This window comes from Lagenorhynchus albirostris, chromosome 2 (assembly GCF_949774975.1).
Source record: "Lagenorhynchus albirostris chromosome 2, mLagAlb1.1, whole genome shotgun sequence".
NCBI lineage: Eukaryota > Metazoa > Chordata > Mammalia > Artiodactyla > Delphinidae > Lagenorhynchus > Lagenorhynchus albirostris.
The window spans coordinates 176742617-176755584 of record NC_083096.1 but is presented as its reverse complement, the minus strand read 5'-3'; the positions used below and the strand labels follow the sequence as shown (position 1 = coordinate 176755584).

Sequence of the window (12968 nt, the reverse complement as noted above, 5' to 3'; positions counted from 1 at the left end):
CTACCCAGAAGACTCTGAATAATCTTTGTAATATGTAATGTGTCCTAGAGAATGTGTTTCTAAAAACATTATTCATGCAGAGGGATCTTAAATCCAGACTCAGTGCAAACACTAGGAAGGCCGAATCTTCAGGATTCTGATGAAGGAGTTTTCTTTTGTCCCTCTCCCACTGCTCCCCTCCCTCTTTATTTTAACATCTCCTCTTTTTTTTATAGTTAATAAGCTACCTTATCTATGTTAAATGCCTGCTAAATTAAATCTGGATTTTTATTTACTTACACATCTTTATGGTTACTTAGGCTTATAAAGGTGTAATGTATCTTTTTTAGTAGGCATACACGAACATACCTAAATTTCCAAACCTCTTTACTTATTAAGAATTCTTGGATGGTAGAATAGCAGATGGGATTGTATTCTCTTACTAGGCCTACTAAAATAATTGTTGGGCATTCGTTTTGAAAGTCAGGAGGTTTGAATCTTGTTGAACTGATCACAAACCTTCAGCTCTTATTTAAGAATATTTAGTCACATTCCCCCCAAATTTGTGTATTTTATTCAGGCCAGCTTCAAAATGAGCCCTTGACTTAGAGGTTCTTAATATGAAATTCAGCCTAAGGGAGCTGCTGATTTCTTACTGTTCCTTTAGCAGGGGAAAGAAAATAATGGTCTCATTTTTGACATAATTATTGGCTTTGTTCAGGAAGGGCTGAGATTCTGCAAGTACACCTGGGTGGTATGGCACCTTAATTATTAGTTCATTAGTTTTGTATTCAAGGACATTTTGTGGAAATACCAAAAAAAAAAAAAATTCTAAAAGCTTCCATGTTTAATGTATAATATAAATAATACCGTGAGATAACTTCTCAGAAGAGATTGTTGAAACTTGGAACACAGACTGATTCTTTCCCTTGAATTTTTGAGACCCGTGGGGGATTAGCATTCTACTGCTACTGCCTTTTCCAATTGGAATGGAGCGACTCCCACTAAAATCTGTACTGATTGCTCTTGGTAACTTTTCTATGCCATGTGAGAACATACATGCTTTAAATTAAAAATCCTCAAAAGGCTTGTCATTCTGTTCAAGTGACTGTGAGTACATTTTCTTTCCCCGATTGAGAAAAAAAAGGAGCATGCTCTGTTAGCACAGCCTCCACATTAAAAGCCAGCATAAAAACTGTCTTGCTCACCTTGTCAAGTACCTCCGTAGCTCTCAGTAGTCACTAAAGGAATGAGCCTGTAAGTGCATGATGCTTGCTATTTTTGTACTGTACTCTATTTGTGCTTATGTTCTGGAGATGTCTTCTTTTTCACTATATTGATTCTTATGCTCTAACGTTGTCTCTCCTGTCTACCAGGCCTCCCCCTTGTCTACCTTAGAACTAGGAGTACAGCCAGTCTGACTAACCTAGAGCACCAGATCTATGCTAGAGGTACAGTATAGCCAAGCGAGGGCTTGCTTTATTTTCCTGTTTTAAGAACTGCCTTGTACATCGATTTTCCGTGAATATGGGACCTGAATGGGGGTATACCCAGTTGTGAATTCTTTGCTTTAGTAACAGGAGAGATCATTTCCAACTAATGGACAAAGTGGCATCTTATATCAGAAGGAAGTGATGTGCTGATTCTTATTCTGTCTCTTCCATCTGCTTTAACCCTTAGTGGAAATGGAATCAACTTCACAGTGAATGATGCAGAAGCATCCAGTGTCAGTTAGAGGTGATGTCTCACACTGAAAAGCAAATGAATGGAAGAAAACCATCCTCCATCAAGCAGTGCTACCAGTCTTTATTTATAGAATACTCAGTGAATGTTATTCTTACGGTAATGCAAGGGGCTCGTGGAATAGGAGCTATAAAGATCAGGAATAGAGCTAAGAAAAAAAATTTCTGGTAAATAATTGCTTAGACACAAATCTTTTCTTTAGAAATGAATTGAGGTTCTTAGGAGGTAGAAAAGAGAATGTTCTTTGTTTGTATCTCTGATCCTTTAAGGTTCCTTGACTGGTAAGTAAATACGAGAGGAAAACATCATAAACATCAAGGAATTAGAATCCCAAGATGTTCAGTTCTTCATTTGTTTGAAGGAGTGCAGTTTAATTTGAATGATTTATGCTTATGCTTGGCTAACACCACCAGGTCCTGGGTCATGGTCTATTTTGTAAAAAGGGCCTTTTGAGCTTCCTCTACTAGGAGTTCAGAACAAGGATTTTAATGTGTGGGGGTAGTATTATGGTTTTTTTCTGAAAGTTTTACCAGGATGGGTGTTCGTGGGGAGGGCTCACGAGACCCAGGATCCATGGATTTATACTTCTCAGCTTTTCTGTATCTGTTATTTCATCTTTCAGGCTAAGCGAAGCATCATTCCTTTTTAGCACGGGGACAGGAGCTCAGAGAAACTAAGTAACTTGCCTCCATTCACATGACTGGCTAGTAGCAGACCTGGAACTTTAATCTATTTCTCATGATTTACAAGCCAGGTCCTTTCTGATAGGCTGAGCTGCTTACATAGCATAAGAACCCGCACTGTTTATAATGGCCACATTGCCCTGGGGAGCAAATCCGCAGGGGCAGACATTTCCTCAGGTGGAGCCATTTAAGCTGAACTTGGACATGAGGAGCTTGGGGTTCTTTCAGCCTATGAACCAATTAGGTCTGGTTGCTAGAGGAGGTTTTCTGAGGCCACCAGGGAATACTGTTCTCTTTGGTGGACTTGGGGAGTTCTTTTTTTTTTTAAGTTTTTTCTAAAATTATTAATTAATTTATTTTTGACTGTATTGGGTCTTCCTTGTTGTGTGTGGGCTTTTCTCTAGTTGCGGCGAGCAGGGGCTACTCTTCGTTGCAGTGCGCGGGCTTCTCACTGTGGTGGCTTCTCTTGTTGCAGAGCACGGGCTCTAGGCGCAGGGGCTTCAGTAGTTGTGGCACGCGGGCTCAGTAGTTGTGGCACGCGGGCTCAGTAGTTGTGGCTCGCAGGCTCAGCAGTCGTGGCACACGGGCTTAGTTGCTCCGTGGCATGTGGGATCTTCCCGGACCAGGGCTCGAACCCACGTCCCCTGCGTTGGCAGGTGGATTCTTAACCACTGCGCCACCAGGGAAGTCCAGACTTGGGGATTTTGTTCTCTGGTGCTGTGCCCAAGGCAAGTACACAGTTGATTTGGACCCTAGTGTGGAAGATGTCAGATCTGTCCTCTGGTGTTGAGTTTGGATTTGTGAGCACTCCGTGTATTTTTATCCTCAGAGAGGCAGGTTGCTGAGGTCTCTGCTGGTATGTGTAATCCACACAAGAAGCTTGGGGACCTTAGCTGTGTGCCTACCCAGGCTGCTTAATTCCAAAGCAATACACTCGTGAATATCTTTCTATGGATTCCTAGCACTTTATTCTGTGTTACGATGTGATCAAAGCCGTGTGCCACCTGTTCTTTTTAAATCTAATTTGCAAATGGAAACTTTGAGTCTGGCTCACAGTGGGATATGAAAGCACATCTGGCTTCTTTTCCTCCTGGGCCCTTTATCTCCTGTAATAAAGCAGAGCAGCTCTCGCTTAGGGAGAGGGAAGTGCCTTTCAAGGTGCCACAGTGAGCACTGTTTACCCTGCTGACAGCTCTTAAATTTTTTACTCCCCCTCTGCTCTTGTCCGCAGCCTCACAGCTACTCCTTAATGTTCAACTTGATGAACACTAATTTTTTTTTTTTAAAGCAAACCTTGGAAACTAAGTGAGGCCATTGTGGTGAGAAATGGGCATATTCTAGGCAGAAATTACCTTTATATGTATCTGGGGTGTCTCTGAAAGCTAACCACAGAATTGTGGGAACACGCTGGAGACCACTCATTTACTTAGACACCCCTGAGCTGTTGTTCTTACCAAGACAGAACTCGCCTTAACCTGAAGTGGCTTGTTGTGCAGTGTTCAGAGCACTAACTTCTGAAAACTTGAGAAGCTACAAAAGGAAAACAAAAATGTCATTACTTTTTAAAAGACATGACGCTGACTTATGATATTGCCCTGTGCTGTTCTCGAGAAGTGGGAGAGGCAGGCCCTGGTGCAATTTGCCTTCTTCATTTCACTGGCAGGAAACATGCGGTCCTGGAAGACGAATTGAATTTTGCTATAGTGTTCTCAGTTGGAGATTGCAGTCACCTCTAGATGTCATTTTCTCCACAGCTGCAGACCATTTGGGTCCCGGTGTTTCTCGGGCTGTCTTTGTGCTTTAAAGCCAGACACACAGTAAGACTGGGCCTCGCCCTTTTCTGTTGGTGGGGCATGTGGTGGTGTTGAGCACATCAGCCAGGAGGCTCCCGGCACTGGGTTGCTGCTTCCTTTGTGGTTCCTGCTGCCACTCCCTCTTTCTTTGTGTGGCCAGTAGAGGAAATGCAGACCCTGGAAGGAGCCGGGGGCCTCTGCGGCGGGCGGGTCCCCGGGCAGCCCCCCGGGCAGCCCGGGCACCGGATCGCCTTCCTCAGTCTCCCCTCTGACTGCTTGCAGTGTTTAGAGTCAGGTCACAGTCTCCCTAGAATTTGATTACTTACAGTCTTGTATTGATCAGTGTTTCTTTCCAGTTTCCCTGGTGAGAAGCTGTTTTGTGAAGGAAATCATATTTTGCGCTCCTCTTGTAGTCTCCGTAGTCCCCGCCTGATAGCAGATGGTGGTGTTACCTGTGTAAAAAAAAATGAGCTCAAAATTTTATTTAAATAGCTTTGGGGTAGTATATTTTTGATCTTCCAGGGAGGAAAACCCACAACTATTCATATAAGAGAATAGGAAAGAATGCTTTCATTTTGTTATAATATGCATAATATGACTCAAGTGTAACTCTTATATAAAAGGAGGCTTCCTTAAAGTACCAGTGTTTTGGACAAAGTGATACAAGTACACATGATCGATCTTGCCACAATTTAGGTTGTTCATTTAGACTGTATTTCTTGGGAGTAGTGGGGATCCATTTCTCTTTCTTTCCTGATGCCAGCCGTATTAGGTCTCATGCCCTTTTCTGAGATAAGGCCCATAAGAGTTGTGGGAGAATTGTGGGGTGAGAGTCGTGACACATCACAGTCAGTTGTCGGGGGGACCGAGTCATCTCGTAGCAGGCGGCAGAATACATGGAGACATCCCACTTGGCCTGTCAACACACCTGTGGCGGTTCCTTTTTTTCCTCTCCACCTTCAGCTCCTTTGCACAGAGACAATTTTGGGCACTGTCTCCAGGTATGGGGAGGGTGTCTGCTACACGGGCCAGGGCACATGCTGACGGCCTTCTGTTTGCTCACAGCAGAGATGAAGGCCCCAAAACGCCGGCAGCCATTCGTCCCTTTTGCTCTGAGGAATCACACGGGCTGCACTTTGTGGTTTGCCACCCTGACTACCACGCCCACCAGGTAAGGAACACTGAATCTGTCACCTAGAGCCATCTCTGCCACCAAAGGCTCTGTGTACCAGCCCAGCAGAGTAAGGTGGGGCCTCCCTGAGGCTCTTGGGATTGATTGTATTTGAATCAATAGCTTGCTGTCTTGCTGAGGTCTACGTTGGAGGTTCTGGTTCTATGTAGAGTCTGTAGTCAGAGAAGCAGGTCTTGAGTCTGAAGTATCCAAATTGTGATCTTGATCCTGGTATCCATTTGTTTTTAAAGTAAAAGTTGAGCAAATTAAGGATGTGAAACAAAAGTCATTCCACCCTTTCTCCTCGGCCCCCATTCTACTCCCCCTTTTAAAACAAGCTGTATATGGTTATTAAGCCAAATGTTTTGCCCATTTTTCTTCCACAAGGGCTTGAAAACACCTCTCATATCCCCTCCCCCCCACCCGGAATTATCTTCCAAACCTAAAACGCGCTGGAGTCCAGATGGAACTGGGTGGAGTTAGGAGAACAAATGAGAGTCTACCTAAGCCAAGTGAGAACGTTCTCTTACAACTTTCTGCCTGCTTAGACCTTGGCTCAACTTGCCAAATGCAGGCTGATCTTTCCAGTTTAGGTAATAAAGTGTATGAAATGAGTAACAGAATCAGCTGATTTGAGACCATATTTCTCCCACCTCCACCAAGTATGAGAATGCTCTAGAGGAGACATCTTTGTTTTTCAAAAACAATTCAGGTCTGTTAAATTCTAGATAGTCACTTAAATACTACTGTTAAAAGTCATGACTAGTTTACATCACCCTCGGTGTACCAGACTCTGCTGCTGGTGGCAGGTGACTATGCAGTGATAGCTTTTAGCTGTTTCTAAAGTTTCGGTCATGAAGTTTTGATCGATCATGAAGATAACTTGAGTTACTGACCTTTTAGGTCCTCTTTTACAGCCAGGTTATGCAGCGTTATGTCTGTGAGTTGTGTTCTGGGAGGGTTTCTGCTTCCAGCCCTGAGCTGTGTGAGAGGGAGGTGGAGAGAAAGGGGGACTAGCTGGTATTGTCTGATTTCGTTCCAGGGCTGCACTGTCTCACAGCGGGAGTCCAGGGGTGGTTCCAGAAGGGAATGGAACATTTCTTGACGATGCTCACAATGTTAGCGAGTGGCGGGAAGTCCTCACGGGTGAAGAGATTCCCTTTGAATTTGAAGCAAGAGGAAAGCTAAGGCACAGGTAAAGCATGGTTTACTCTTTGCCTCAAAAAAAAGAAAAAAATAATTGTCTCTAGTGTTTTGCCTTTTCACTTTCCTTTGTTAATGACTTTAATGTTTTATTTTTAAAAGCTATTTAGGAAATCAGTGTTTCCTTTTAAAAAATATAATGACCATCTTGGAAATACACTTCTTTCCATTAATCATCCCTTTATTTGACATGTGAGGTGATAACTGGTGTGTTCCATGTAACTAATTCGGTTGAAGCCTAGACAGATCATAACCCTCCGGTTCATTGCATGATGGAGTGGTGACATGGTATTATTAAAAGGTTATCAGAGCATGTTGATTTCAATTTTAAGATACACATATGCCACAACACTTTCAGCAGGCAGATGGTTTCAGGAAGCAGAGCCAATAATGATAAGATACTCTGATTCTAAGGAGGAGAGAATAACTCACGTAGGGAGACTGCTCACTGATGCACTCAAAATTGCCAGCCAGAGGACGAGAATAAATGTGAAAGAACGTTGTGTCTAGTTACTGAGAGATCATAAAATATGTAGTAGAATGTTCTTTTATATGCACGCATTTTTAAGTGGAAGGGCTGTCCAGTGGATAACGAATAGGTTAAGATTTTAGTGTTTGAGCCTCATTATCTCACATTTCAGAGATTGGCTTCAGCCTTCTGTGGTCACATGCGTTCATGGTGCTTTAATTCTTTGTGTGCAAACCTGCTCCTCAAACACTTCTTCCTTCTGTATAGCTCTGCACCGGCGCACATTACTCCCTAGCGGCACGAGTTCTGAACTTGAGGGCCTCCAGTGATTTTCAGCAAAAAAAATAGTTAAAAAAAAAAAATGACTGTGCTGGGCACATGTACCTGGAAGCCACATTAGAATTTCCAGGGATGAGTGGTGAGAGCATTTTTCTGTTCTACAAGGTTCCTGGAGAAGCTAAATTATAGAACTGTTCACTGTATTTCTTAATAAGCACTGCCTCTGTTGTATCAGAAGGGGTTTGGCCTTTTTGTCATTTCTGTTTTAGTTTCTATGTTTTGTAACCCATTTCAAGTCCCACCTGCCTGCTTGAATTCATCGAAATGAATGCCTTCTCTGGTGTTTTCCCCTTTGGCATTCTGTCCCCCACACCCTGCCTCCCTCCCCACTTTCCTTCCTGTCAGCCTCAAATCCACTTCCCTATTTCAGGCTTCTGGCTTGAATTAGGCAAAATCTAAAAATAGAATTAAATGTGCAGTTTCCTCCTGTTCCTCCTGTCCTGCCCACTGCCTTCTACTGCAGTTTCAGCTGCGCACTTCAGTCTGGAAACTCTGCGGGCTCCGTCTCTCGTTACCGTGTCTGTAGTCTTGTAGGACCAAAGCCCAACGACTGAGTGTGGTTCTGAGAGAAGCAGGAGATTCCACAAAAGAACCAAGGAGAAAATGTCATTTTAGGCATTTCCAAGAGTATGGTTGTGTGATTAAATTGCTAGCACAGCATTTCTGCTACCCCACTGAACCACTTGTAGCTGATGTCATTTCATAAAGTTTGAGGTAGGGGTCGGTGGGGGACAGACCTGAGCTAGTTCACAGGATTCACGTGGTTTGTATAAAGGGAGGGCAGATGCCACTCTTGCTCAGGCTTTATAGATCTTGCAGCTTTGTTTTAAGTGTGAGACTCAGTTAAAATATCCTCTTGATTTCCCTTGCATTAGGTAATCACCGAAAGGTTTATTTAGACAACTGGGTTTTTATGTCATTATATAGTAAATCCGATTTCAGGCTCTGCTTCTACTTCTCTTCCCTGGATAGGATTGTGCTTAATGTCTTTTTCTGTGTTCTGCCTGACAGACACACCCATGACCTCCGGATCCATCAACTGCAAGTGAGAGTGAATGGCTGGGAGCAAGTGAGCCCAGTGTCAGTGGACAAAGTCGGGACCTTTTTCCGATACGCTGCGCCAGATAAGAATTCCTCTTCCTCTACGGTGCGCGGCTGTGGAAAGCGTGTTCAGTGGCAGGATTGTGGCCTAGCCACACCCCCTTAAAGCCAGGCCGTCAGATAGGCCTGTAGTAGCCTTGCTCTAGTGACATTTTCTTGTTCTTCATTTTTCCTAGCCCAGGAGGAATACCCGAGATTATTTGGGTCAGTCATAGGCATTGGTAATCACTATGTAGATAAGCCAGCCAATGGTTAGTTTTAGTAGAGAAACAAGATCTAAGATTGGCACGAACACATATTATCCAACCTGTGTAGATCCATTTTATACTCACCCGGGCCAACCGGCAATTTGTGAGTTTGCCAAACATATATTGGCTTTATTTCACGTGTTGTTATGCTTCCTTTATACACTGTCTTCTTTACGCTTTTATAATGCTGCTCCTTGATCTTTCTAGCTCCGTGTCTCCAAATTCTCCTCTCCGGCATAAAGATAGATGTCCACTGTTGTTTATTTTCTGATCATGCATCCTCTCACACACCCTTGCCCTGATTTTACCCCAGCCTATAGTTCTAGGGGTTGGAGGGCCAGCCTTGGGGAATGTGGCATCCCTGACTAGAATGTGCAGGCAGAGGCTGACATCCTAGCTGATATGACCACCACGGGTGCTCTTGCCAGATACTCATGGGGTAACTGTGCTCAGTTTTGAGTAGCCAGTGATAAATAGGAAAGCACAGATTTGCAGAGATACTGTAGCCTGCCTCATGCTTGCTGCTTCATGAAATATATTCTTGGAGGACACTGTTCTTTTCATTGTTCTTCTTTTGTGCCCCAAGTTTCTTAGAAAAAGAAACTTCCTTTCAAAGTTACTTTTCTGCCTAAGTTCATGTCAGTAATAAAAGGACTAATTCCCCCCGGAGATACCTTTCTATTTATTGATGCATTCTGGAGAAATTTTGTATATCCTGAATGGTTGTAAAATGAATATTGCTGTTCCCATTTTTTCCAAGATGTTTTCTTTTCATAGTAGAACATACTTTACCTAAGAGTATTTATAAAACCACCTTTTCAAGCAACTTATATTGTCATTGAATTTAACGATGCCTGTTATCTTAGGTCTGTACTGAATCTCTGACTTTTGGAATCTTTCTTAGATTGGTAGCCCAAGCAGTAGGACAAATATTATCCATCCCCAGGTTTATGTGAGTATGATTTTCCTGTGTCACTGTGTTTACACACATAGTTCTTGATGACCACTGGACCTTTTTCCTTTTCTATTAATATTTCCTTCCTTTTACAAGAACTTGCAAGAAAATGTTTTCACCTAACTTAGTATGTGAGACTGAATATTACAGGGAAGGAGAACAAAAGGCAAATGTTTTAGTCCAAGGTCTCCTTTTCTCTCCAAGTTAAATATAAATTAACCTTTGTATGGCTATACATATTTTATAGGTTTTGGCCCAAAGGTCATGAAAATAACTAAGAATGAAAAATAGATTTTTTTCTTCCCTCATCTGATTTTTGAAACATCACCACAGGATGACATTAAAATGCTTTTTTGAGGTTTTTGCTTATAATTTCTTTTTCCTGAGACTAGTAAATTTTAAAATGTGAAATTTCAAATAAGCATAGAGGCAACAAGATCAAGATTTAAAACAACTGTTATTGGGCCTTGGCTCTCCTGGGGCTTTACTGGGCTGGGTCACTGGAAGCTTTGGTGATGATTGTGTCCCTCTAATAACACCCTAGAAGACTGTACTTTGCCTTTTCATTAGGACTTTCTAGAAAGTTTGGTTCAAAACATGGAGCTTGTCATTTGATTGTTTATTAGGTTGGTTTTCACATACTGTTTGCTTTAATGAAAACAACTGGCAGTATGGGAAGCCTGGCTGTCGTGTCATTTGTTTCTCCCATCAACAAGCACTGTCAGTATGTTCTGGATACACAGAATAATAGCTTTAGAAACCTTCTCTTTGGTATGCCTAATGTGGAATTTTATACTTAAAAAAATTGCTAAATTCCTGGCACATGGTAGCAGTACAGAATGTGTTTTGAGTATGTGAATGAACATATGCAAAAAGAAAGTAGTGGCTGCATCCAACCAAGACCATAAATAAATGATTTCCCTCCATTATCTTGAGTTTCTTGGTGTTCAGAAAAAGAGTGATTACTGAACAGAACTTAGAAAATTATTGTGAAGAAGAAGTTTGTTTTTAAAGTTCTTTGATATACAAATGTTGGTTTTTTTATAGGCATGTCAACAAATAGTGTATGGGCATATCGAGTAAATTTTATGACATTTAGAAAAAAAAGTTATTTTTCCTGTGAAAGGTGTACTAGTACAAACAACTCTTTAGAATTGGCTGTTACTGTAGTGAGTATTAAGAGGGTATTCACTCCTATTAAAGTGGAGTGGTTTTAGGGCTTAATGACTCATTTCACTGAAGAGCTATAGTAATAATAAGATGCTTTAGATGTAGGCATTCTGGTCGGTATTATTGTATTCTGTATGTTTTTCAAAAGCACAGCTAAACTCTTTATTACTTTCCTCTTTTTCACAGTTCTCTTCACTCCCACCTGTCCGGGTCGTCTTCGCAGTGACCATGGAAGGCAGTGCTCGGAAAGTGATCACTGTCCGATCAGCCCTCATTGTGAAGAACAGACTTGAGACGCCAATGGAACTAAGACTGGACAGCCCATCAGCTCCAGACAGTAAGTTTTGACATTGTCCTTCTTTTACCCTAGATGGACTTTGGGGTGGGCAACCACTCCTGAAACCGCTAACCCGTGTTTCTGTGGCAGAGCCCGTGGTCCTTCCCGCCATCATGCCAGGTGATTCATTTGCCGTGCCTTTACACCTCACTTCTTGGCGGCTGCAGGCCCGGCCCAAAGGACTGGGTGTGTTTTTCTGTAAGGCTCCTATTCACTGGACCAATGTAGTGAAGACTACAGAGGTTAGTAGCAGCAAACGAGAGTGCCACTCTATGGATGCGGAAAAAAGCCGTTTCTTCAGGTATGTGTGGCACAGCAGTGACATGTATATTTTACCATTTTTTCTTCATTCTTTCTCTAAGGACCCTTAGTGATTCAGTTGTGCTTATTTAAAGCCCTAAAGTTCTTACTCCTTAAGTTCTTTTATTCCCTAAGTGTTAGGTTCGTACGAATTCATGGGTTAACCGTGGGCGGGAGCGTGGCAGTTACTTATCTAATATTTATGGAAGAAACAATCACAAACCCATTACTCACACATATACGATTAGAAACTGGTGTGTCTGCATCAGCATAAAGAGAAGACATGTAGGGAGGGAAGAAAAAACAATGACCAGTTCCCATTCCTAAATTGGGAAGCAAAATCCTGGGGTTGGGAGTTTTTCAAATGACTCAAAGGAATTTGGGTGAAGGTTCATGCACCTAGTGCTGACTTTTCATGGGGACTCTGACAAAATTATATTGTCATTTAGACTCCTGTCTCCTCTTCTGAAGAGTGCAAGTAATATGTTACTAAATTCATATGTTAGAAAAAATACTGGATTGCTATTGTTAGGTCCTTCTAAACTTAGACTTTAAACTTATTTAGATTAGAGATGATCAGCTTTAGTTTCCTTTATAGCAAAAACAGGCATCCACTTAGTTAAACTTACAGAGGAGTAGAAGAAGACTGTAAATAATTCCACTGTACCCTTTATTGAGATTTGCCAGTTGTTGAGAGACTAAAGGGAGAAACAGATAAATACACAGACAAAATCGGTGACTTTAACACTTCCCTGTCAGTAATTTATAAAACAAACCAACAAAAACAATAAACACATAAGCGGATTTGAACAATGCTGTCAACCAGTTTGTCACGGTGGGCATTTATAAAGCACTGTAACCAACAATTCCAGATTGCACATTCATTTCAAGTATGTGTGGAACATTCATCAGGAGAGACCATCTGCTGGGCCATAAGATCAATAAATATTAAAGAATTGAAACCCTACACAATGTATTTCATCATTATAATAGTATTAAACTGGAAACCAAAACAATAAGATGCTTACAAAACCCCCAGATACTTGAAAATTAAACAGTACATTTCTAAACAACCCATGGTCAAAAAGATATCACAAAGGAAATATTTCAAAGTGAATAATAATAAAAACTGGACATATTAAAATGTAGGAGTTGCAGCAAAAGCAGTTCTAAAGGGAAATGTATAGCTTTTAATGCTCGCATTAGAAAATAAGGAAGATGTAAAATCACTGATGTAAACTTCTACCTTAAGGTAGAAGAATAAATTAAACACATAGAAACAGGAAGAGAAAAAGAAAATAAGTATGGAAATCAATGAAGTAGAAAACAAACAGTAGGAAAAATCGACAATGTCAAAACTGGCTTTTTGAAAGGATTCATAAATTTGATAAACCTCTAATAAGACCAATCGTGATGAAAAGCGAGAAGACACAAATTAGCGTATAAGGAATGAAAAATGGAGAATTATTATAGATCC

At 41.5% G+C, this 12968-nt stretch overlaps 1 protein-coding gene across 3 annotated transcripts in view; it reads left to right on the top strand.

Moving 5' to 3' along the window:
* Positions 1 to 12968, top strand: part of VPS13D (vacuolar protein sorting 13 homolog D) — a 244991-nt gene that overhangs the window by 89699 nt on the left and 142324 nt on the right. The window contains exons 40-46 of one of the 3 annotated variants that reach the window (XM_060141398.1): positions 1356 to 1430; positions 5264 to 5369; positions 6412 to 6564; positions 8392 to 8527; positions 9634 to 9681; positions 11041 to 11191; positions 11282 to 11492. In XM_060141398.1, coding sequence (XP_059997381.1) covers positions 1356 to 1430; positions 5264 to 5369; positions 6412 to 6564; positions 8392 to 8527; positions 9634 to 9681; positions 11041 to 11191; positions 11282 to 11492 — 880 coding nt within the window. The remainder of the gene's footprint in view (positions 1 to 1355; positions 1431 to 5263; positions 5370 to 6411; positions 6565 to 8391; positions 8528 to 9633; positions 9682 to 11040; positions 11192 to 11281; positions 11493 to 12968) is intronic. The other 2 variants (XM_060141400.1, XM_060141399.1) reach the window with 2 other exon arrangements.